The 27,619-nt window shown below is 38.4% G+C and overlaps 1 protein-coding gene across 1 annotated transcript in view; it reads left to right on the top strand.

The window, feature by feature from the left end:
• Positions 1 to 6,051: 6,051 nt before the first annotated feature.
• Positions 6,052 to 27,619, top strand: part of cdh8 (cadherin 8) — a 91,222-nt gene continuing 69,654 nt past the window's right edge. The window contains exons 1-2 of the mRNA XM_084403620.1: positions 6,052 to 6,319; positions 7,793 to 8,283. Coding sequence (XP_084259746.1) covers positions 8,026 to 8,283 — 258 coding nt within the window. The 5' untranslated portion in view covers positions 6,052 to 6,319; positions 7,793 to 8,025. The remainder of the gene's footprint in view (positions 6,320 to 7,792; positions 8,284 to 27,619) is intronic.

The raw sequence follows: 27,619 nt of genomic DNA, 5'->3' as shown, positions 1-27,619 counted from the left end.
GGGTCATGATCCAAGCACGTCACACTTCTGCTCTTTGGTCAAAAATTACCCCCATAGGAAATGAATGGGAAATTGTCAAAAATATGAAAACACAGAATTTTTTTGTGCATACAATCTACAAATCAGCCAGGATGCAGAAAAAAAGGACTCAACAGTGAAGGGGTGAATCTCTAAAACATCAAGAGTACAAAAAAACACACACACACACACACATTTTTTTAATAAAAAAAAATAAAAAAAATAAATATATATAAAAAATGTCTATTATATTCAATGGGAAAAAATGGGTCATAATTATTGAATAAATATGAATTAAAATCATAAAATTATCTCAAAACACCAAAAAAGAAAAGAAAAAATATTATAAAAAACAAGTAAAAAAAAAAAAATATGATTTTTTATATATATATATTAATCCCGCCCTCCGGGTCCATTTGGACCCGAAGGTCCTGAGTGTGACTGTTAAACGAAGGACCCCAGAGGGTTAAGTGTAATTAATAGGAGGGCCAATATGAAACCCATGATAATCAAATCTGGTGTGTTTTTCAATTTGCGTGATTAAGATCTTAGTAGGGTTGTTCGTTTAGAATCCAGGTTGTTCATTCTCAAAATGTCAACATATCAAAATTCTGAACACTGCACTTAATTATCTGCAGAGCTTTAAAATCATCAACGTAAAAACTAATTAACTTTAATTTGCTACCAATTAAAATTTGACTTTTAGGAGTGTTAATATGCTAATCATGGCACTAAACCTATGCTGGAAACTGTTTACACATCACAGGCCCCCGAGGCCATGAATGGAAGCTTGTGTGTGTCTGTTTGTGTGTCAGCACAGAAAGATGGGGAAGCGATGGTGGGAAGTCTTGTCATAAATTTGTAAATCATTATTCATGCATTTGGAGTGAACTTTGACTATTTAATTCCTTTGCTGGATTGGTGAGCGACCTTTGGAATTCTGGTGAACAGATGTTATGAGTGCACACGTGATGGCTGTATGACTAGATTTTCCAAAATAACATGGAGAAAACAAGTCAACATATTGTGGGACATTTATGACAGTGAATATGTAAGTGATTACAGTGCTTGGTATGCATTGCAATGCAATATTTATTTGTGTTGAGCCCAAACTTAACATAATGAACGCATTTAAGCTCTTTTGTAGATATCATCTTAGTGTGCTATCTATTTTTTGTATTTCATTTAGTAAACTTTACAAAATAAATGTAAGGAAGGATAGAGTATGTTTGAAAACTACCTATTAACTTAGATTTTGAATGCTGAACATTATAAATGGTATGGTCATATTTAGTCTCACTAATTTTTAGACTGACTGCAGAAGGTCTGGGCTCCATAGCAGCTTTCATTGGCTAAGGACCGCCTAGAGGTCGTTTGACTGACATGAACATTAACTAATCACTGCTCGTTTTGTTCAGAATCATGTTTAAGGGCGTGAAAATTGAATGTCGATGTCTCTACAGACCACCGTGTAAAACTCTTGGATGTATTTTAAAGAGTCTATGCTGTGAACTTCAATCCAACAGTTAGTTTATCCTGATAAGTGTTTATTGTCACAGTTGTGAACACAATGACTTTCTTCTTCCATAAGGGGGTTTGGCATCATGACATCTTTGTTTCCAGGCAGACCGTTAAATAATGTGACACACAAGTCTCCTGGAAATCCTGTAGAATTCAACTAATCAGATGTTCAGACAACGTTCCATGGGTGTGATGAAGCTGAGTCTAGGTCATACATGACGATTTTTTCCATTGATTTAAATGTGAGAGATCAGAAACATAAGCACATGAAGAAGTTTTGTTTGGTGTGCTAAAGTTTGGTGTGCTACAAATTTGCATAGCTAAAGGACATTTGACCAATAGAGGATCTAAACATCACAGGTGACGTAATGAGCAATTTTGCATGTTCTAAGTGATCACTGTAAAATTTGCATATGCGTATGGTGCAGTATGTTATTTCTCAAAGTCGTTGCTGAATATTGTTGATATTTGAAATCAACCCAATCAAACACACCCCTCTCTTCATTGCTCCGCCTCCAATCCTAACCGCCCTGCTCCGAGTCGGTCTCGAACCCTGATCGCTGGCATGCGAGGCTGGTGCACTAACAAGGATGCTAAACAGTAAACAACGCATTCTCTAGCATTCATCAGCCTGCACAACTCTCACTAGCTGGCCTCACGAAATGCAAGAGTGGATGTCTATTTATCGTAGCAGAAGTGAATCAACGACAAGGACAACAAATGAACATACAGTACAGAAGAGTAAATATAAGCAAGAGTTGGTTGTTAGTTGCCAACAGCACAGCAGCTCCAGACAAACAATGGCACTTAAACCCAGAGTTACTCACGTATGGAGAAGAATCAAAGTAACCTCCGCGTCAGTTTTCAGGCCTTCCCGCTTCGCTCTCTCTAGCTCTAGAAAGCTTTTCTAATATTAACACGGGTCCTAAAGCTCTTTCCTGATCATGACCCTTAATTTTCCAGTGATATTCTTATGAGCTTTTCTCTTTTGTAATGTCTCTCAGCCATCTCTCTTTCTACAGTCTATCTTCAAATCTCTCTCTTGCTTGCTCTCTCTCCTCCACCATCACACGCCCCCTATAGCTGATTGGCTGCTTGTTTGTTGTTGTGTCTGTGCGACCAACTTTCAAACAGCGTTTTTCAAATATTGCTTACCCCACCTTTATCTGTTTAAACCTGCCATTATGAGGCACAGTTACAGTGTAGATTCTTGTGCACAGCTGACAGAAAACAAGACATTTGCTTAATGTCATGACAATGGCAAAGCAGCTCTGATTTGGGATTTCATTTACATAAAATCATTTACACAGAACCAAAGCCAATGAAATCTAATCTTACCTAAAACTTGAACACTGATCTTTTGCTGCTTTACAAGCGCTTGCATTTCTTTCAGGAAATTCAAATCCAGTTTTACTCATCCCCTTAAATAAGTTAGCCTGGAAATCGAGTAATGAAAATCGCCCAACTCGAGGGGCGGCACCAAGCGTGCATTTGAAAATCTCACTGCACGCAATTGGATAACACTACGACCAATCACTGCCATGATTGCGCTGTCGCTGTCGTCATCTGTTTAGCTCGCCTCTGGCCCGCCTATATCAGATACACCGGTGTGATTGGTGCAGCTCAGCTACAAGGGCATAGTTAATGAGCATCATTGCTCAATGCCAGAGTAACTCAATGAGCAAATTCAAATTGTGCTCTTGCGAGAACTCTGGATTTCCAGGGTATAAATAAGTTAGGATAGAGATAGAAAGAGGTTGCTGTAGGTTTTTTCTAGTGTCAGACCACGTAACTTTATTTGTTATTTGTGTCATAGAGATTCTATTACACTGAATGAACACTCAATTTGCAGGGATGGAGAGTCATCCACCTGAAACCGTTATTATACAGTTGAGACTGCTCTTTAAAGAATAGTGTCTCGTTCTTGCTTTGCTTGAGGTGAAATCGATAAACACAGACCATTATCTTCTTGTCTTGTAGGATAGTGTTTTGAATGGAGAATCCAACGGTGATGCTTATTTACCACCAGAGCTGTGGAAAAGTTAATAGTTGCACAACTGCACGTCATTAAATACTGCACATGCTTGAACATGGGTATCAGACATTTCACAGTTAAATCTCAGATATGAAAAAGGGCATTTATAAATTCTATGTGTATTTATTTATTTATAAATGTTATGTGTATTTTCCTATATGCCATATTGGAAGAAGCATGAGGGTACAAAATATTGAAACATGCCAACACTATGATTTATGAATCACAAGAGATTAGAATGCTTGGCAGGCAAAAGTCTTCAGTAAGAAAGACAATTGTTTTAGACATAACCTCACATCTATGTGAAACAGCTGGGAAAATCCCCAAGTAATTGCCTCTCTAAATGATTTGATGTAAATTTAGAGACAAATGAATAAATCACGGCTTGTTTCCTGTTTGTTTGCAGAGGCTGTTGTCGCCATTTGCAAATGACAGGGCTGAGGTGTGTGGAGAAGGGTGCCAGCAGTTCACGGCGCACCAGGCCTGTGATTAATTCCACTGACAATGTAGTAACCAATGATCGATTGAGGAAGCTTGGGCTGTAAAGACCGTTTCCCCTTCACTTACTTTGCCTTTTTCGGAAGACGTCTGATATTTTGATCACCGGTAAAGGCTGTGTCAGTGGAATTAATCAATGACAGAGAGAAAGAACCACTGGAGAGCAGCTTGACAAACTGCGCAGCAGAACTGAAATAGAGTTAAATAGGATGTCGGGCATGATGCAAATGTGAGCAGTTTTATACCCATGATCATTTTGTGAGGTGACAACCACAAGTAAACTATACAATTAGTAAAGAAAAACCAGGGATATAAATGACATTGTTTGGATTGTGATTGATAATGGTGATATTGTGGTGCTCATTCTGACTTTGTCATCCATGTAAGGGTGAGGAATAAATAGTGAGAAATACTAGTATACTCTATAATATTACTACATATTTGAGTAATATTAAGATAATAGGTAACATGTAGATAACAATAGTTTTTGGTTCTCAAGCATTATCGTCACCATCTTCAAGATTTGGCATCTGATATATTATGATCAATATCTTGTTTTATCTATCTGTGAAGGCTGATGTGACTTGCAGGTGTTGTATGATGGGTGCAATTATTTATATGTATTTATAATTATATATCATTTTTTTAATACAGATGTCTCAATATCTTGCAGTGAGGCTAAGAGGAGCTAATCTCTGAGGTTTAACTGACCTCAGTCAAGAAAACTCCTGATGTCTGCTTGATGTTTGGCCACTAGAGGGAGCCAGTTGAAGCGGAGCTTTTGTCTGTATCTCGACCTGAAGAGTCTTCAATTCATGTGGACAAGACACATGTCAAGATAAATCCTGTGTGCACTAATGAATGCTGAGGAGATGGTGGGTTTATTTCAATGCATTTTCTCTTTGAGTAAATTGGGCTGAGTGTTTGCAAATAATGCATTCAGCTTATTAGGAGTTGATATTTAACAGAGCTCCTCACAGCATCAATTCAGGGTCTCATGTGAAGATACTAAAACAGCAGATTATTGTTTATTTATCCAGTGTGATCAGAACATTTAGCTGTATAGTTGTAGGTTTAAACATGAAATCGTAAGATTGGGTGCCTAATGCCAAAATCTGGAGTCTTTTGTTTTAGATTAGTCGACTCATTTTTATTCCTCATTTTATTCCAAAAAGCTTTGAATTCCATCCCTCATTGCCACAGTGAATCTCTCAAAGTCTCACACATTCTAAAATAAAATAAGATCTCAGTCTAGACTTTTGGAAAACAACAGCTCTGACTCAGACTGAAATCATGATAAGCATGTATTGGCTAATTTTCATACAGGCCTGGTTTCACAGACAAGGCTTAGATTAAGCCAGGATTAGGCCTTAGTTCAATTAGTACATTTAAATATCTTTTATAAACGTGTCTTTAGAAGAAATAAAAAACATGCTTTGTTTTAGTGTTTTAAAGAAGTCTTAAATAGGCATTATTGACTGCAGTGGCACCGAATTACAATTAGCGTTGCGTAATGCAAAGCATATTTGCATCACATAAAAATATGCAATCACGCCAACATTTAAATTTACTTTTAAGAATGTGGCATATAGCCTATTTAAAATGATTGTACAATGCGAAAATAACTTAAAAGTGAAACTTGTTTAATTTGCTCACCTGGCCAAAATTAATTGTGGCGATGAGATGCTTAAACAGTATGTCAAATCTCATTGCATTCCATGCACGAGCTGGAATGAGACGGAAAAAAAAGAGGACCGTAGCACAAGTGTCCAGACGCGTCACACGTATGGATGCTTTGTTAGCCGAATGCGTTTGATAAAGGTAGGGAAAAACATCATCGCACTGACATAAAAGTTCAGTATTCCCAAGGTAGGGCGCGTGCATTCATTGCCAGGGCTGAGGACCTGCCTCTTTATCAGCCCAATGAGCGCGACAGAGGGGAGGCTCTTCCCACCAAACACCTCTCGTCCATCTCTCCTCACTCCTCCACTCAGCGAGCGGGCTTGCCGGAGCTCACCGACACCCTGTCAACGCCAAGCCACTAAACTCTGCGGATCCTAATTGTTCCCAACCGCGTCTATCAACTTATTCTCCTTATTATTTTCTTGACTATATTCATTTGACAGATAATTTACAAAAAAGACAAGTACCAGCAATATTGCGAAACAAGTCACGTCTTTTTATTTTCCTCTCTGATATGTTCTATCCCCTGTGAATGACATGGAACGGACGTCCGGATGATATACAGTAAGTACTAAAGACTTATTAACAGGCGGAGGAGAGGTTTGACACAGTATATGTCGTTTGGCGGAAGGCGCGTGCATTTTTACTCGCCAGAAATACTGGATGTTTCGTTTGATGCTGTTTGCGCTACAGTGATTGATCCGAAAGCGAGACAGATTGACAGCCTGCTGACCAGACCATAAGCTCCCGTTGTCCATCATTTGTTTTGCATCGTTCAGGAATGTCGTGCATCGAATTAATTGTGTTCACTTTACAGAAGAACGTGGTCTGCGAACGTCTTGGTTAATCAACTTGGTCAACTCGTCGTGCCATGTGTGTTTTGCAGTTCTCTACTGCTTCTAGAGTATAATTTTCTGCTTTTAAGTATCGAAATCATGCTTCTCTTACTCATTCGAAAGAGGCAGAAAGCGACCATAAATATTGTAAGCGACTTTTTTTGTGTGAGGAGCTGTCCACTCATGGTGGTGCTGAAACCGCCAGTGATTTAAGCATCGTCTTTGCTCGCCGAGTCTCTGTTAGAGTGCAATAAAGCTTTACTGCTCGCTTAAGTTACACTGTGGAAGGAAGACTAAGCGGTGCATGTTTCAAATGTGTGGCTTGCTTACTAGCAAACAGGTCAATTATTTAAATTAATTGTGTGCACAACTCTTTCAGAAAACAAACATGTACTTGTCTGCTGTGTACTGCATTAAAGACTGAATTTATCTTAACCTTCTTACTGGTGCCTATTGATGCCTGGGAACATATGAAATAATAGATAACAGAGTTCTCCGGAGGGTGCTGCTTGAAACCATTCAGCTAAATAATCCGGTTTAGTGAAATGCAGATTATGATTTTTGTATGGTCAACCAAGAAAGAAAAAAAAAGGACTTGCACAAACAGCATGAACAAATTGCAAAAAATAATAATAAAACAAAATGTGTAAGTACAGACTCTCTTCTTATAAGCATTGCAGAGTAAATTGTTAAAAATAGTTATATCATGTATGTTATGTTTTCAGATATATAAATCCTGTTTTTTTTAACCATTCTGCAAACTCTAAATTATACCGTATTGTGATAATATGTCAAGGGCATTGAAAGCAATTGGTTTTGGGAAATGAAAGCAGCTCATGAGCATGATGAGATACTGTTTTTCTTATCTACCCTGTGATTTTCAAGCATTTATACTTTATGCTGCAGTCATGTGTCGGAAATTATTTTCTTTTTATACCTCAAAATTACTGTAGGATGACTGTTTTCATATAACAAGCATTGCAATCTGAAACATTAATTGGCTTGATTTTATATGTTTCCAGCTCAGAGAGTAAAAATGTTTGCGTTGTACTACATACTCCTATAGAAGACAGATGTGCTCTGACTTGTTTATTTGGCATTCTGATGTCATATCAAACTGACCTTGAGACTTCACTCCTCAAGCTTGTCAGTTTTATTTACATGCACTTCCTGTAAGTCTGCATTTGTCTCTCCCCTCTAGATCTCTTACGTTGATGAACCAACTAATGGATGTCACATTTTGCAGTGCGCCTTCCTTCTCTGTGTTCTGGAGACAGATCAGAGTACATCCGTGACCCTCCTCACAACATGAACTCAACCTGGGGGATACGTAGAACAAAAGAGTAACCATTCAGCTGTTTGTCAGCTGGTCAGCCCCTGAATTTTGGAGGGGAAGCAAAAGAAAAAAAAAGGCTAAAAGAAAATATTACAAAAATGCTAAAACGAGGAGAGGAGATGCAGCGAGATCTATGGACTTCTCTCCTGCTAGTATGGATTACTTGTGTGCCGTACTCTTCCATGGCTTCGTTAAACAATCAGTCACAAAGTTTACAAACGGCATCAGCCATGATCCCGCGAAACCGGCCAAGCGAAGGACAAAGAATCCTCAGTCGTGCCAAGAGAGGATGGGTTTGGAATCAAATGTTTGTGTTGGAGGAGTTCTCTGGACCCGATCCAATTCTGGTTGGCAGGGTGAGTAGTCTAATTGTCGGCTGAATATTAAGCTTACTTATCATGTGGAAACATTAATTCTGCTGCCTCAATGCCTTTTCGTTTGACATTTTGTGAAGGAGCAATAATTGCCGTGAAGAAGAGGGCAAGGTTGGCATTGCTGACTCTCGCACGCTTTCCATCTTTTACAGTTCAATTAGGAGAATACAGCTCTGAATGCTAATTTATGCATGGTGTTGTATTTCACAGCGTCTGAGAAAGTTCTGCAACGCATATAGTATGAAGGGTTGCCCCAAATATAATTGTATAGCTGTAATGTGCAGCGTGCTGCATGCATATGTGTGTATGCAGAGAGGTGAAGTGGTATGGCGATAATTAGGGGATAGGAGAGTGACCTGGCACCGGACCTGTGCAGAGAGCTCTGGGTCCTGAGAGGACTGCAGTATGAGCAGGCCAAAGCAGCTTGTTCACAGATCACTGCAAGCGTGAACCTCGGGAGCCCAACCTGGCACTATGCTTGTCCAACCACTTGCACATTACCGTAGCCAACAAGACAATGCTCGTTCCTCAAAATATAATTTATTTTTTTATTCAAACAAGATGAATCTTTCATATTACTACCTTGCATTGACAACAAATTTTTATAAGGTTGATTTGACCTTTCATAGTAATTAGTTGTTAATCGAAAATTCTCTTAAGACATATATATATATATATATATATATATATATGTATGTATGTATGTATGTATATGTGTATATGTATATATACAGTTATAATTTTATTTATTTATTTTTCTAATAAAAACAACTTTTAATAATAAAAAAAAAAAGTTTTCTGTAAGGTTGCATTAGCTTCACTGCACCAAATGAACACCATCTCCACCATCAGTGAGGTGGAAAATAACATCCTTTGTGTGTCCAAAATTTGGCAGGACCTCAGCTAATTAAGGCCTCTCGCTTGAATTCTCTACTGTTTCTGCTCTCCCCCCTCCTGTCACTCAGGCATGTGAATAAAACATGTGCTCTCATGTGGCCTTTACACCTGTGTTTTCCCAATATCGGCGTGACACAAAAAAGTCCTTAAGAGCAGCATACATTTTTCAAGAGCTGCAATTAAGCAGCCTTTGGTGGATTCTGACGTAGCTTTTGATCAGCAGAAATGCATAAACAAACACAACAAATGGGCCCCCCGTGATGATCTCCAAGGTATAAGGGGCAAATGAATATGATGCTTTCAGACTGACACTTTCACAATGCTGTAGGGCTCTCTGTGTGTGATGGAGACTGCTGGGAGCGCTCAAACGGTGATGTGCCGTTCTGCTCTTCTCTAATGTGTTGTGCTGTATTTAAGGTCATGGAGTACTGTATTTGTGCCGGTGAGCAGAATGATTGTCTGTAGGAGGACAATGCATGGAGAGTGGAGGTGAATGGTTGGACATAAGGGGTGCAGTCTGTACTCAACTTCATTGGTTGGTCCAGTATTGATTGAGCTTCATTTTTATTGCTGTTTTTTTTTTTTTTTTTTTTTTAACAAACCACAAGGTTAAGTGCTCAAGAGAATGGCTTGCAGAGCTCAGATAAGTTCCATGTTGCAGCGAGATAGGAAGCCATGCTGTTAGAAGAGATTGAACGCTGCTCCTCTCTCTCACCGCCTCACTCCATCACCTAAGATCTGCGATCCTCCCTCACTCTGTCTCTCTAATTAAAAAATGAATCAAATAAAGAGTGGGAGGTGTGTGATTCAAATGGGTCATTCGAATCAGCATGTTTTTTTTATTTTTTTCCTTTTCCTGCCATCTCTGCCAGGCATGTGGTTGTGGGCTGATTACCGAGGAACCTCAGGCCGAGATTACACTCATTTCATCCTTTAGCTTTTATTACGTGTCGGTCTGATGTTTAATTATACACCCGGCTCCTGTCTTGTCAGTGCCCGAACTCCCCTTGAGCACCAGCTGCCAGTCGGAGGAGACGATTAGCATACGTGTAGAAGTGGGCATGGCAGGGCTAAGAGAGACAGTAGAGGGAGAGAAAGAGAGAGAGACTGAGGAAGGCAGAGGAAGAGTTAGCTACGGTAGATGACAGCACGCTTCTCACTGTTTCACATGGTCTCGGTGGTCTGACTCACTGGAAATACAGCTCACCATCACCTGGTTCTGAAAGGTGCGGCACACACACGGCAAACTCCTTTAACAAGACTGTAGATGGTTGTGGAATTATAGGGGAATCCAGGGCTAGCTGTCACACTCTTTACTCTAATAGTAATTCTAAGGGTTTGTTTGAAAGTCAATTTCTGTGTAGACACTTACTGTACACTACCATTCAAAAGTTTGTGGTCGGTAATATTTTGAACATGTTTTTGAAAGATCTGACCTTTATTTGGGTCTGAGTCTGCCTTTATTTGGTGAAAAAAATACAGTAAAAACAGTAACATTGTGAAAGATCATTACAATAAGTATAGTAACATTTTTATATTTATTCCTGTGATTGCAAAGCTGAATTTCAGCTACTGAAAAACAGTAGACATTTGCAGTAGACATTTTCTGTAACAAGTCTATGCTGTCACTTTTGATCAATATAATGCCACCTTGTTCAATAAAAGTTTGTGTAAAAGTAAGTTGTGTACCTAACTAGTCTAAATTTGGTACACCTTGCATAGTACACATTAGTACACTACACGGGGTAAGTTTTAACAACCTTCCATTAAACAGACTTTTTAGTCAAATGAATCAGAAACAGTTCAAATGTGATAAATCTAAATGCCATCAAAAATAATTTATAATATTTGTCACATTTAAAAAACATTTATTTGTATGAATTTTGGTTTGTAGGATATAATTTGCAAAAATGATATGTTATCTATTTTGCGCAATTGGACTATTAAGTAAAACCTTACTGAGAAATAGCACTGCATCCCAGTGTAACAACTAGTCCCGGTCTCCTGTTTTGCATTCATAAGCTTTTACCACAAATAAATGATTTCGGACATGAAACAAAATGACCACTGTATTATTTAGCTATAAATCCATTATATCCTTAATATGGATTGCACATGGGATTTCTAACTAAGTTGTAGTTGTATTACATTTGAATGCAGGACATTTTTATATAAACATTCATAACAGTGATGGGCAGAACAGAACAAATTGTAGTCTTTGCCCAACAAAGAGTGACATGGATGTGTTTACTTAAAGTATTGTCAGTTTTATTACAGCATATGCCAGTTAGATGCTATCTCACACATGGCTTTGTTCCCCCTCTTTTAGCTGCAGTGTGTTTTGATGGCTAATCACAATGGACATCATTATTTTCTTTGGAGTGCAGATGTACTCTACAAAAATGAATAGCACTGCTGTGTGATGTCTTGTCTTACCATGATGTGCTCTTATCAGTGATGGGACTGTGTGTTTGTAGCATAAAGAGAATGGATAATATGCGATTCGTATTTAGAAATCCGAGCTAAAGAACAAGATCACTGGAAATGAATACAAGAGAATGGCATTGATTCTTTATTCACAAAAGAAAATGTGTCTGTGGACATTTGTTTGCTTTACAGGAGGGAATGACAACACTTGATAGATAGTGTGCATGAACTGGAAAGCCATCAGCCAGACTTTAGACATTCCCTGTTACTTTTATTATAGAAAGATATATCAAGAAATTGTGTTTTGCTCAAGCAAAGTTGATTTGACACATGTCTTCTTTATGCTGATGTCCAGTGTACTGTGAAGCTGATTTCAGCGTTAAAGCCAGAATAACTGCTCATTCTATGATTTTGGGACATATTTTTTTTTAAGGGGGAGGGAGGAAATTAAAGGGACATTTACCAGCACAGATTTGGCCTACATAAAGGCATGCCTCCATTTTGAGTTTAAACCCATATTATTATCTCTCATTTTCTCCATTCAACACAAATTAAGCAATAATGCATCCATGTAAATAAGCGTGTGAGCACAGTATTATTCTCCAACGCTTCATTAAATGCGAGCCTACAACTTAACCCTGAAATATTCATTATGTTATTATTAATTACATTACAATATTAAATATGAATAACTTTGCTATCAAATATTAATTAGTAGCGCTCTGTCATTTTGTAATGAAAGCCAGAGTGGATTAGTTTCACTGAGCACAATGACTGGAGCTAAGAAGGGATATAAATCTAACGTTGGTCCGCGTTAAAGCTACACTTCTCTAATTCCAAAATAAAATAGCCGTTTTACAGTCGAGGGACACTGTAGAAATGCAGGTTTCTGAAAATGCTTTAGTGGCATTTGTAAGTGTGCCCTATAGCTATGGAGAAAAGAAAAATATTGTGACAGTTTGAATGTAAGGTGCAGTGAATCCCTGAAACGGACAATCGATTCATGTTCTCTGTGCTGCCTGTGATGGGATTTGCTGTTAACTGCCACTTAGTTTTTTTTTGCCACCATGACACATTGTTGGGAATCCACTGACAATGTCCCAACTGTTTTACTACTCCTTTTCCAAGGAGAGATAATCTCTGTGGAAAACACTATCTCAATGATTGTTTCAGAAGATTTCTTGATGAAACTATGGTTGATCACAACAAGTACGACCTTTTGTATTGCTACAATCGTAATATATGCGCACAATGAGCAGTTCTCTGGTTCATTCGCTCCTGGTCACAGTCTGTACTGAGTGGTGCAAGTTAGACCACAGAACAGTACTTGCCCTGTTCAACCTTCTTGACACCTCATGAATTATCTATATTCCTCCCACTGATCCACTCTGGAGGGTTACAGCTCTAACTCTCAGCTGTTCTGCTCTGTGTTTCTGGTGCTCTGAAAAATGCTACAGCTTCTCACTTTCAGGTAACTGAACCTGTTTACCAGTCACCTAGCCTCAGACTGCATGCCTACGAACCACCCACAGACATTTTGCATCTGATGCATGTTGAATACAAATCTGGAAAGCACTTTATCAAGTAAATTATATCCTGATTGGATGATTTTACACAACTTGTGAGAGTAAGGTTACAGAGGTGTGTGTGCGTGTGTGTGTGTGTGTGTGTGTGTGTGCGTTTTAATCAGTTATTTTGGAAACAAATGCATACAAATATAGTGAGTGCTTATGAAAATGAAATAATCATGGATTTGCTTGTTTGAGACTTTGAGTTTTGCGTGAGGCAATTAAAATAGACATTCACACTTGAAACTGCATATTCTGGATTGATGTATTGATGTGATAAGATGTATTAGACTAGCATTTGGAAAATTTGTTGTGGTTATAGATATAGCTATTCATAAGTCTGACTAACTTCATCTGTTAACTCCTTTTTGGCTCTTACCTTTTTTATTATTGAATGTATTGTTCACCCCAAAAATGAAAACTGTCATTTACTCATCTTCATGTCATTCTAAACTTTTTTTTTTTTTTTTTGTATCTTTTGTTCTGCAGAACACAAAAGAAGAAATTTTGCACAAAACATTGACTTTCATAGCATGGAAATGTCTCTAAATTGTGTTCTTCCATGTTTCTCAGTAGAAAGAAAGTCATACAGGTTTGGAACGACATGAGGGTGAGTCAATTATGACACCATTTTAATTTGTGTATGATCTATCCCTTTAAGATGTGATGTGTCAGTATTTGTATTGACCTGGAAATTGGACTTTAGCTTCTCTCTTTAATGTTTGGTGTGATAATCTTAAAGTGATCATAAATGTTACAAGATTATAACCAGTGGGTCCAGGATACTGCTGTGAAGTATGAGCCGGTCCTTCCATTCCATTACATGCTTATGGTGCATCACACAACTTCGTTCCTTGCTTCTATCAGACGAGGGGATTTTTAGCAGATCAAAGGTCCACCTCCTGATCCCCTCACGATTTACCCCTGCCAGCACACAGTCTGATCTGAGACTGTCTTGTGTGTTAATCTGCATTTGCTCAGGTTAGGAAGGAGGCAGCGCAGGTTGTAATGGATATCGAGCAGTTGCGTGTGATTGAAGGCCCGACGAGTGGGCACTAACGAGGGCATTAGTGGACTTATCAGTAACTGAGGTAATGAGATGCTGATCATCACCACTGGCCACTGCATCCATCTGAAGCTCTTGATCTGACCTGTGATTGGGATTGTGTCATTGGTGATGCAGAAGGAGAGATGAATGGATTGTCGTCCTTTTTGAACCACTTTTATGGATAGGGCTGGTGAAGATAGGACAGGTAATGACAATGTGATCTCATTAGTAATCACAGGTATTCACATTTAATAGACACAGTCTTCAGTGTCACATAATCAGAACTCATTCTAATTTGCTGAATTTATTTTTGTTATCGATGTTGAAAACAGTTGTGCTACTTAATATTGTTGTAAAAACAGTTGTACTTTTTTTCTGGATTCTTTGACAAATAGAATGTTTTAAAAAAAAACTATTTGAAATAGCAATCTTTTGTAGCTTTATAAATTTATTTGCTGTTACTTTAATCAATTTAATTGTTGCTGAAATATTCATTTATTAAAAAAAAATAATGTTCTGTTTCTACAGCTGTGCATACTCTTATTCTTAGATGCTGTCAATATGTCCAGTATTAAACTGTATATCCAATTGTATAAACATGTATGTATAAATGGTACAAATACCTACAAATACTAATTAGATCAAGCTGTAAATAATGTGGGCAGCAGGATTGGACTATGACGAAGTGAAAGCCTAGATCCAAATTCATATTGTTTGCATGAGCTTAACCACTGACCAACTCCTGCTCCGTTTTACTGTTATCAAAATAAATATCTCAAAGTGGTTTACATATCAGTGCAATATTATCAATAAACATCCAAGAATCCTTCAGCACAAGTCAGAGCTCCTCTTTTTCTCATTGCCTCACCATTAAATTCAGTACAATTTGTTCTGTACTTTCTATTTCATGCCTCTTATTCAATGTGTTATTTCACCCAAGAGCTGTGGGTCCTGCGGGCCTTTAAAGCCATTGTACCATTGCTAGGTGAGCTGAGCAAAGTCTGTTGTCTCTCTGTCTATCTCAGTGTCTCTCTCTCTCCGCACAGTGCTGTAATAAAACACCAGAACCCTGCACAGCGTCCAGCTGAGCTGTGGGATCACATTAACACCTCTCGGACCAGCCCGACAGCTTGTCTATAGCTCTGTGTTGTTGTCTTCGTCCCCATTAATAAGGTCTGCTTGTATATGTGTGTGTGTGTGTACTTGTCTACCTGTCTAATAGGGGACCTTGGTGCCGTTACACACTCACCAACAGGGGACCACCGAGCCAAGTGGGCTAATTTTTCAAGTCCCCTGTTGGTCATGCTTTAAAACAAGTTAAAATCAAGTAAAAAAATGTTATGGTGAAGTTCTTTACATTTCTTTACCAAGTGGGGACCTACATGTGTGTGTTTAAGTCCATACTCAGCAGCCCCCCCCCCTGTAGGCTGGAGCAGGAACTGTAATGTGCGTGTGCGTGTGCGTGTGCGTGTGATTGCTATGTGTGTGAAAAGTTTTAACTTGACAGAAGAGCATTTCTTGAGCTAAGCATATTTCCATTACAACACGAGGTCACTGTACAATCGCAATTACAGACAAAAGGCCTTTTCCATCTGCCTTTCAGCAGGTGCTCTTGAATCATTAAATATGTATACTGGCCAGCATTTAAATAAATAACTGCTGGCATTTTATTTCTCTCTCCGATTGCCATGTCTTAATACCCCTCGCAGCATCTCTGCTCTCTCTTTCTCGCTCTCTCTCTCTCTCACACGCACACACACACAAACACACACAGAACATATGATATACAGCTCCAGGAGGTGTAATGAGCCAGTGTGGCAGAGGTGTGACAACACCAGAGCACCTTTGCAGTGACTTATAGGGTCTGGTCGCGGCGAGAGTTGTTTGAGGTGTAAATCCCACATCCCTCGGTGGTAACAAGAACACAAACAAACATAGGCACACTTTGTCCCTCTGCTCTGAATCTTCTTCCTAAGTGACACCAGGGCTTGGGATGAGGAATCTGCATGCCGTCCTCATCTGTCCTCCTCGGGATGTTGTGGGAATACACAATGAGCGCTGTGTAAACCGTTTTTTTTTTTTCTGCTGTGTGGAAGAGGCAGGAGCGAGCGCGGTCTTATAGTCTCGTCAATGAGGAAAAGTGAGATTACAGGGGTGAAAAAAAGCCAGACTCAACCAACTGTACACGGAGACAATTTTATTCACGCTGTCAGGTAATGGCAGCGTGTATACTGAATATCCACAGCCATCTTTTCTGCTCATCTCTGTTCATTAAGTGAAAAGATATCATCTGGACAAAGGCCGCCCACCTCGATTCGTACAGGCGAGGAAGAAAATCCATACATCGACAAACCTTTTATAACCGTCTTTCTCTGTGGACCAGATAGTCACATGCTTTTTGATGCCTTGCTTTAACCTCAGAGGCTGTGGTGGATTCTATCTCATTTCTGCTGTTTGATGACATTTGTGCATGCTCAGGTTTGAATAAAACATCTTAGGTAAAGTATTATAGCCTCTTTTAGAGGAGTTATGAGACACTGATCGTGATCTGGCCTTGAACAGGATGGTGGAGACGGCCTATACCCACCTGGGTACTTCACATACCTGATGTTACCTTTGTTTGCCAGCAGTCTCTGGGTTTTGGCTGTTGAGAGAATGTGGAGGTGGTGCATGTAGCTGCTAAATGAAGGCTTTTGGCAGAGCGCCTTGAACTCTGCGTGGACTAATCACTGGAATTAAGTAGTTAACCTTTACTGTGTCGCCTGGGCTCAATCTTTCACTGCTAAAGCGTGTTATATGGCCATTTCACTCAGCGCTGTGAGAACCTCTGTATCACACTGTGTTTACTGTAGTCAACTCGCTATACAAACTGACCGAAGGTATTATGAATGATTATTTATTTAGTTAGATCTTCTTATTTATTTTTTATTTATTTTTATTTCTCTAATTCATTGCTGGAATGAGCATTTTGAATGTGTGTATTGCTACTGCATAGCAGAGTTTTGGTCAGCAGTAGTGACACACAGGGGTCAGTGTTAATCTGTTCAATGAAGTTGCTAATATGTTGACGTCTCATCTTTGATTACAAACGGGGAGGGGAGGGGAGGGGAGGGGGTGTGGGCATTTCATATTCAAATGAAAATGAAATATTTCATTTTAATTAATGAAATATTTGATGTAATGAACTGAATGAAGCAGAACACAACTTAGAACTCACATCTAGAAGGAGAATTCTAGAAAGCAAATTCTAGTCAGAATGTCATACATATATGGTTGCATGTGATATAGTACATTCCTAAACAGTCTTATCAATCACTGGATACTTAACACTGCCATTTAAAAGTTTTGGTGTCAGTAAGATATTTCACATTTTTTGACAAGAGACATTAACAAGTCTCTTGTGCTCACCAAAGCAATTGAAAACATTAAATCAATAATATTGTGATTTAAAAAAATATATATATAAAAAAATAAAACCATTTTATTTCAATGTATTTTACAAATTCCTGTGATTGCAAAGCTGACTTTTCAGCATCATTACTCCAGTCTTCAGTGCCACATGACCATTGTTCAGAAATCATTATAATATGCTGATTTGCTGCTCAAGAAATAAGTGTTTTCAATGTTGAAAATTGTTATTAATGTTCATTGTTGCTTCCTGAATTTTTTTTTTTTTTTTTTTTTTTTTGAAACTGTGATACATTTTGTTCAGGTTTGAATGAATAGAACCTTCAAAAGAACAGCATTTATTTGAAATGGAAATCTGTTGTAAGATTATAGATTTGTATTGTCACTTTTGATCATTTTATCATAAAAAATATCCATTTAAATTTAATATTGCACACTTTCACTTGTTTTCAATTCAGCAACACTTACAGGTTGCATTTTATGTTGATATATCTTTTTATATAGGCTATCCTTTAAATGTTAATTAGAAATGCCATGTTTGATCTGTTACAGGACATTATTGCCTGCTAAAATGTTATTTTCATTGACTAAAATTATATGTAATATTTGTCAGAATAAAATGGACTATAATTAACGAATAACACTTAAATAATGACTACATTTTGTGAGTCTTTTTCATTAAGACAGAGAAAAGAAAAAAAAGAAGAAGAAGAAGAAGAAGAAGAAAAACCACTAGTTATAGCTCTGCTTAAAAAAAACAAAAAGTAAACTAAAAAAAACAAAAAAAAAACACAGTTCTGTTACATTAAATCTGACCAGAACAAAACCAAACTACATGTAACTGCTCTCTTGCTGAGAGCACGTGGTTTAGTTTAAGCTCTGGCAGCTAGGCTAATTTCTCCATCATTTTCGGATTGCAATTATTCAATCCTGATTACTTTAACACTTGATTATAATTATTTAAACCTTCTAATTGCTCACTGGTATAGTCATTGTGGGCTGCTAAGTCGTCATCCAGTGAGTCAGTGGATGCTTGGCAGGGCTGAGCAGCTCGCTTCTGCAGACGGCACCCTGCGTCAGGGGAACTGCAGGCGGAAGGGCTTATCCCAGGCTCCCTCATCCCATGAAAAGCCTAGGAGCCAAACTGGGAAGATAGAGTAATCTTGTTGAAAATGGATGTCGCTATTGTGCTTTTTGATGTGTAGTTGGCCGCATGGTTAACTGGGAGCAAACGTGGGCAGGCGAGGTGTAGACAATGGGAGCGGGTGGGAGGAGAGTCCTATTTCGAGATCTTTAAAAACAGCCACCATTCACTGCTGCCTGCCCGAGCTCCAAAATAACAACAAAAGAGGAAGTAAACCCCTTCTTCCGGTGCATTCTGGCATTGTTGGATCTCCTGTTGTTGATGTCAGTTACTGCTTGCCAGCCATTTTGAGAAGAACAAAAAGTAACCATGGTGAATCGATTGCCCCCGGTTGTCTCAGTGACACACCTGCGAGATTGTCTCCCAGTAATGTGTGGCACTGACCTTTATTGAAAATGAACTATTTTCGTTTAATGATCCAGCTTGAGAGAGCTGGAAAATAACCCAGAAAGTAAGCAAAGACCTTGTGTGACGTGCTTGTGCATGTGAATCAATAATCAGCATGTGATATATTGTTTCACGCCATTGTGATTCTGTGTAAATTAAGCCTCCTTTGTGCTGCATTAAAAAGTCTGCGTAAACACAGTATGTTTTCCTGCTTTTATGCAGATTGTACAGCATGTAGATCAGCGATTCTCAACCAGGGGTCCAGGACCCACTATAGGGGGCCTTAGCAAACTGGGCCTCAAGATGACTTAAGTCAAGATGATGTAGTCAATCATTTTATCCCTTAAGACTCAACTTCAATCAACACGAACAGGAAAGTTTTTTTTTTTTTAGTTTTTTTACTGTGAAGAAATGTTTTATTCATGCCTTAAAATAGCTTAAATGTAAGTCTAAACCCTTGTTTCATCTATACGTGGTTTCATGAAAATGCAAATGAGCTCCACCTCCACTCAACCGCACGAGCTAAGAGATCCACTCGCTTAACTTTACTGTAGAAAATGCTGCAAAATGGCAAGTGGAAATACTGGTTTAATTCAGCCATGTATGTTTGATACAGAAACTGATTCAGAAGAAGTGGAGAGTGAATTATACAGGGTCGTCAAGTTCATGTTTTAGAATGTGATTGTGTTTTATGTATCGCTCTTTACAACGTCGGACACATAACAGTAACTAATATGATTAGCCTTTTGCTTGACTACTTTATCAAACAGCTAATAATGTTACACAAACCATAATCCCATTCGCCATCTCAGTCAAACAGCTGCTTTCTAAAAATCCACATCCTTAGAAACACTTTGAACAGCTTAGAACGTCAGTAGAGAAAGGCATATAGTTCATCATAACATCGTAATATACATCATACATAATTCACCCGCTATATTGCTAAATGTATATGATTTTTCAAATCAACAGAAAAATATACAGGGATAACTGCTGGCTTCTCTTGAGACTCTCCTGCTTCACAGCACAGTAATGATGTGCTAAAACCTGCCCGCATGTTGACATGACTGGTTACAACATACATTTTTTGTGAGGTAGAGACTGTACAGTTTTTAAGACTGTCTTTGGTTCACTGCAGTTTTTAAGGAGAAAATACTCAGCAATGGAGTTGACTTATGAATTAGCACATGGCTTGTCTTAAAGCATATTAAAAACACCACAGACATATAAACAACATTACAATTTTTAACTTATTTCAAATAAGATAATGGTTACTTAACATCTTAAAATGCCATGTGCATTTTTATCATTTACTATTTATGCAAAGTTAAAAATTGTGAGTAAATGTTTTGTAAAAATTGTTATTGTTAATACGTATCTACCAAATCATTGTGACTGGAAGAGTCAATATAAATCACAAGAATATAAATTAATCGGTAAAGAAGAGTGGAAACCCTGAGGAACATGCAGCTCTTAAATAAATGTTATTTTAATTTGGTTAATTATAGTTATTTTAATTATTTAATTAATTTAAAGAAAGTAGGCCCATAAGTTAATATGTTTTGAAATCAAAACTCGGGCCAGGGAGCTATTGAATATTGTGGAGGGCAATGGGTGGTATTGGACTGTAGGTTCTACAGACATTGTTAAATGCATACAGGTTTGTATCAACATGAGGATGTGTAAATTCTGAAAATTATTTTTTTTTTTTGGGTGGACCATCCCTTTGACAATAAAATAGTCTCATAACGCTGCATATAATCAGGTCATATGCCATTATGCACACATACACGCGCTCGCTCACACACATATCAGTCGCAAATGACTTTTCTCACATCTCCATCCCGACAATGTCCAAACATGATCCATTCTAGTCTAGCCATCCTAAAAAATACTGATTAAATCCAACAAAACGAAGCAAATCTCGTCACAGATCCTGTTGTAATAGTAAAAGGTTTTTAACATGTTAATGCGTTGGGTGGGTTTTGCAGACAACATTTCATCTAATTTCAATTCCACTTTTCCTCTTCTTGGCATTGAGAGGTTGCATGAAAAATTCAAGCCGTTATAATATGAGATCCAGATGAATCATGAATCCTTAATGGCTATCAGGCTTGTATTGGCCGGCCTCTGGAATTACACTCAAAGAATGATGACTTTCTTTGTACTGGGTCAGTTGCCTGTGTCTTTGTATATGTGTGTGAGGAGTATTGTAGTGTGAGGAACAGAACAAGGTCCTCTTGTTGTGCCATTCATGCAGATGTGAGGTTACACCTGCATGCTATAGAGACAGAGAAAAGAATTGGAGACACACTACTCCACATGTATCGTTTTTTGTCTTAAAGGTAGGCCTACAATATGTAAGATTTTTGTAAAAAGCACTTGCACAGTGTTATATATTTTGTTCAATTACGTACTTACATCATCCTAAATATTTCCAAGAATTTGTAAATTCAGAGAAATTCACGATTTTAAATAGCGCCCGTCCCTTGTCACTTGTCGCCTGTCAATGGCGTAATTTTTGCGTTATCCCTGCGGTTTCCACTTGTACTGCCACAGTAACCATGGCAACAGATGTGGAAAACTGCATAATGTCTAGTGGCACACTGTTGTTGTTTCGTTCAAACATTAAAGACCATGGAAAGCAGACTTTGGGACAAAAGGATAAATAAAACGAGGATAAATATTCAGGGGTGCAAACACATGTATGGTCAAAAAAGAGAGAGGTAATCGAAGCCCTCGTCCCGCGGCAAATATCCAGATACTACATTGCCACCATCCCCAACCCACCCCTATAGGCACATAGAGTCAAATGAAATTTAGAAAAACTTGCTTTACTGCTACTTCCTGAAAACAATTTCACCTGATGATTTGAATAGCTCTTTTTGTAAAGAATTAATAATTCTAGGATGATTGGGGTAATTGTGTAGGGTAGGCCTAGTGCATCTGCATACAAACTAATAAACAAAATACAAATATAAATACAATAAAACACAAATACACGAGAAATAAAGCAGTGCTTTATGTTTTTCAGGTAACTTAACTGTATTAAGTATTAATACAGTTTATCTTTTGACAAAACGTGATTTTTCTCTTTCTCTTTTGTTGTTTGATTAACTTTGGTGACACAAACAGCTGCAGGTATATTGGGTGCTGTCCCTTTAAGACGAATGCACGTATCTAATACCGACTGCGTGGCTCTGTGCCCCGACAGACCATCTACATTTGAATGTTAAACATAAAATATATAGCCTGATACAGCAAAGACAACGTCGGCAGTATTGACGGCAAAATAGGCTACAGAATATTTCATTCTGTAGGCCTATTGACAGGGGCAATATTTGAAAATCGATAATTAGGCCTATTTTTTAAATTACAATTATATATGCATTTGTCAAAACCGAGAGACTTTCAAGCATCAAAATGTAATTTATTAATATGTATTTGCGCCTTCTATTTTGTCTGAAACCTTCCAACACTCTAGCGTGTCGCGTGAAAAATAGGCGTCGGTTGCGGTTCTATTTCTAGCACGCGGTTTCGGCGCGGCTCGAGAAGTGTGTGTGTCACGCAGGCATTGTGCTCTAACACAAGCTCTAACCAGTTAACATGAGAGCCGACATAAAAACGGACACTCCACGCCACGCAGAGAGAAATGTGATGCAGTGGCACTGGCAGATCCATTCCAGAGTGAGACAGAAACACTAGTGGTTCACGCTTGCGCACATACTGCTGGTTTGGCGCGCAGTGTTCTGATTCGCTTATTTCCTATTTACTTGTTGGTGGATCCAATCCAGAATTACTGTTGGTTAAATTATAATCAGACCCTCTCAAACCACCCCCCTCCCTCCTTAAAAAAAACTCTTCGGATCTGCACGATTCACACAAGTCACCCAAACTGACGTGAAAAAAGCGGGAGGCGCCGAAAAGCGCGCTGTTTGCACCCCTGAATATTGGTGTGGCGTTTTCGAGATGCCGAGAGCTTCCCGACAAACTTCGTCTTGACAGAGATGCCACTCTTGCATGTGCTTTATTAGACAGGTGAGCAGATGTAAATAAAACAAATCGATGTTATATAGCTCAACATGATGAAATGTTAGAATGTGATCAGTTTGATTTTCTAATGTTGATCTAGCTTACTGCTATAGTCTCATACAGCCAAACAGAATAGCATTATAACTTTCAACACACTCAAATGCAGTTTAGTATGATAGTGTAGACCAAGTGAAACAGCGCTGCATTACCTCACAATTTTAATTCGTCAAATAAACTGACCTGTATTTAGTATTTCAGCACTTGCTGGCAAGTTAGTTCGGTAGAATGAAATGTCCTCATTCCTTTATATTCCCGGGACTCGCGTGTGGCGCTGATATCTGTCTCATTAGCAATCGTGCCCTGCTTCATACCACAGTCCTGTTAAAAAACATGAATGTATTCACTCATCCATAAACATTATTAGATCCATCAACATGACGAAAAGTTCCATGATTCCACGCTCATCCACTAAGTCATCAGTCTACGCCTTTGTTATTGTTTTTAAGAGGTTTTGCCCTTAGTGGCAAAAAGATACATATTGTACCTTTAAAGTTCATTAGCTTGTGCTGCTGTAGTGGACGTGTATGATGGTGTGAAAAGATATATAAAGGAAGTGTGGTCTCTCTCTCTTTCTCTCTCTCTCTCACCTCCTACACTAATGTGTCAAAAAACAGAGATGTCAAAATCATTAGTATCTATGATTACTGTTATTTAGGACTTTCCAAGAATCACATTTTCTATTGAGTTGCCAAACTGATTGGTTTTCTGAAAGAACACACACATGGCATGGTGTTGAGACACATTGTGCAATTTCTCCAGATGGTGTATGATTTCCTCAGTGTTAGAGAGCTATCGGCATTTTCAAAATGATATTGGGTATCTGTTGTATGTCCTTGCTACAGGAAATGCATATGTGTTCAGAGTGCAAATGTTTAAATGTTCTTTGACTGCCTTCCTTTTTTATTATAGCATGCTCTCAGGCACACACAAACACATACGTAAAGCCTGACGCGCGATCACACAGGAACATGAACACATAAGTGGAGACAGACTGTGCGCCGGAAATTCTTGGCCAATAACACATCTGTGATGTCATGCCAAACATTACAGGTGCTCACATTACAAATGCAAGGTCACTGTCGTGCTGCCGCTGTGTATTTTTATCTATGTGGAGGAAGCTGAAAACAACATGTCAGGTAGTCTTTCTCATGCTCGGCTAGCTGTATGGCTCAATATTTTCACAAATCCTGAAACGAAGAACACTTAGTCAAAGGGGATGACCAGGCTAGCCAATTGCGCTCCTGCAGATCGATGCAATCTCACATTGCCATGTTTCAGCCCATTTGTCTGTGTCTCTCAGACACTTTTAGAAACGTTCCAGGGCATGTTTCTCCAGTTCAAGAAGGCAATGCGGTGTGTTGTTTTTCCTCCAGACCTTAACCGCGGACTGCAGTTAAATGGGAATGTAAGTTTTGCTTATCAGTCGGTTGTGGGCGTGCCGTGTCTGCTTGCCAGAAATCTATCTCAGAGACGACCCGCCCGTGTGCATGACCTTGTTCTTTTGTTAACGCATAGAGTTTTCATAAATACCGTGCTGATATCGCAGGCTTGATAATTACTGCGTTCCTTCACACCCGGCCTCTTTTATTAGTTTCCTGACAATGGGCTACATCGCTGCAGGGCCAAAAAAACTCACTCCCCCCTGCCTCCTCTCAGGGACACTGATTCCCTTGACATCTGAATATTGGTAATAAAGCAAAGAACATATGATTTTAAAATATCACTCTCAGAGCTTAGTTTGAAAAATATCATCCTTTTAAGCACTACAGACATTGGGTCTCATTCACTTATATAATACGCACATGTAATTTTGTGCAAATCCCCACAAAGATGGTAATATCCGAAATCCTTGTCCTTGTGGGGACATTTTGTGATCTCCATGAGGAAAACATGACTTTGTCTGAAAATTTTAAAAAATGTAAAGTTTTCTGTGATGGGTAGGTTTAGGGGTAGGGTTAGTGTGAGGGATATTGTGTGGGTTTTTTTTAAGTAGAAATCATGATTTATCACATGATTAAATTTATTTGGATCTTTAGGATTACATTTAGAACTAACTGAAACACATTCACGCAAATGACGGAACCCTGGTGAACCACCATGTGAGAAATAGTCATTTTAGAGTAAATTGTTATAATATTTCACAATATTACAGATTTTTTTCATTTTTTTTGATAAATAAATGCAGCCCTGTTGTGCAGAAGGACATCTCTTATTTAATATTTAAAACATCTTACCGACCCCAAACTTTTAAACTGTAGTATAGATTTTAAAAGTAAATAAGGAAGTTATGCTACATCTTATTGCAAAGTTATATACATGATCTGCAGTATATTTGAATCTAGACCTCTATAGGTGTTAATTATGTTTTACAACCTGTATGCACAATATTTATAAACATTTGAGCAAGGAGACGGTTACGTGTGCACTTCTTGAATCCATCCATCCAAACTTTTTTTTTTTTTTTTCTGGCCACACATTTGTGAATGAGATAGAATTATGTCCTTAAAATTTGTGTGACTGTTCATACATAATGGAGAACTACAGTTAGCTCTGAATCTGCAGGCTTATTCATTTACTTATCATTCAAAAATCTTCAGTTTTCCAAAAAAAAATAAAAAATATTTATTTATTTCGCTACATAAAAAAATAAAATGTGATTTTATTTTATTTTTCCTTTTTTCAGCAAAATGTAAAAGTATGTTTAGAAAAATAAAATACATTTTGGCAGCATCACTCTATATGCTCTGTCCTTGCCTATATACTTGAATCGGTAATAAGCCTATCAGGTGAATATGATGGAGAAATGATGAGGAGGAAAAGGAGATTACAGCAGTGATGCTTAGGCTGTTGGAAGGGCCTGTACACATGTTATTGGATTTTTTGGGGTCTCTTGCCAGGAATTTGTCCTTGTCAATACAGATCACACTCTATAGGTCAGACTCTGGGGAATAGGTCACACTGTGGTTTGATCTGAACGAACTGAGGGAGAGGAGAGGAGAGAGAGAGAGAGAGAGAGAGATATAGTTATAGTCTTAAAAATATAGTTATATTGGTTTACTGCTCCTCTCAATATATTATATATGGCAACACTTTATAATGGAAAACTAACTTTTATTTGATCACATGTGTGAGTGATATCAGTGCTTGGTGATAAGGACACATCCTGTGTGCAGGAGTACAATCTGGACGCAAAGAGGGTGGATGGCGATGGGAACTAACTACTTACGTGTGAGAGGGGCTGAGTTGGATGTGTCTGTTAGGGAACATAATTACTACTAATGACCATTAGGAGTTCAGTTTTCACCCTCCAGGGATTGGTGAAAGGGCTTTCGCCTTATCAGTTGATTAGTGCAAATCGAGGAGGCCGGATCCAGCATGTTAAGTAAACGGGACTGAGAAGTGTAGCATTATCTGGGGAAGACTAATGGAGCAGCGCAGAGTTCATCCTGAGCTAATGTGAGCCTGCGTATACGGAACCACTTACAGATAATATCAAAAATGTAACCACCTCCCCATCCCACCCCAAACACCACACATCCTCGGATCCACCACACACATCACTTTCCTTATTACTAGGGTTGCAAAATTCCGGGAATTTTCAAGGCGGGAAACTTTCCATGGGAATTAACAGGAATATATGGGAATTAACGGGAGTTAATTGGAATAAACTGGGAATTTGCAAAAGAGGAGAGATTGCTCGGGAGATTGGTATGGTAATAGAGATTGCCATTGCAATAGTTATGACAATGTTAATGTAGTTTGGTCTTGGTGGAATAGATCTGCTATGCTGCTGCTGCTGCTGCTGAGCAAGTACCGAGAATTGCTACTGCCAATACATTCACAGTCATTGCTGTGAGCATGCAAGACATGCTGCTGCTGCTGCATATGTAACACATGGTTTAACACCCGTAGCAGATCTATACTGGGGGAGGTGGAGGGTTTCTGAAAGTGCGCTGCTACCAGCAACACCCCGGTATTTGTTTGAATGTTGAGTCGCAGCTCATTGGACACTGATGCAACAGCAACCAATCAACCAACCAAACTATCAAGTAGCACAACTGTTTCCAACATTGAAAATAACTGAGTATCAAATCAGCATATTAGAATGATTTCTGAAGGATCAGGTGACACTGAAATAAATAACACGTGCATAACAATTGATTTGATTTGACATAAAAATACATTTTACTTACTTACTGAATTAGAATTAATTGGAAAATATATCAATATGCAAAAAAAAACTGTTTATATTTATTTTTTGTATATGATACAGTTTATATACATTTCCACAAATTTCCAACTAATTCCCATAAATTCTCTAAAATGTCTAAGTTTCCAACTTGGAAT

This window comes from Rutilus rutilus, assembly GCF_951802725.1.
Source record: "Rutilus rutilus genome assembly, chromosome: 3".
Classification (NCBI taxonomy): domain Eukaryota; kingdom Metazoa; phylum Chordata; class Actinopteri; order Cypriniformes; family Leuciscidae; genus Rutilus; species Rutilus rutilus.
Note: the sequence above shows the minus strand (reverse complement) of the source record. Positions and strands in the feature narration are given on the sequence as shown.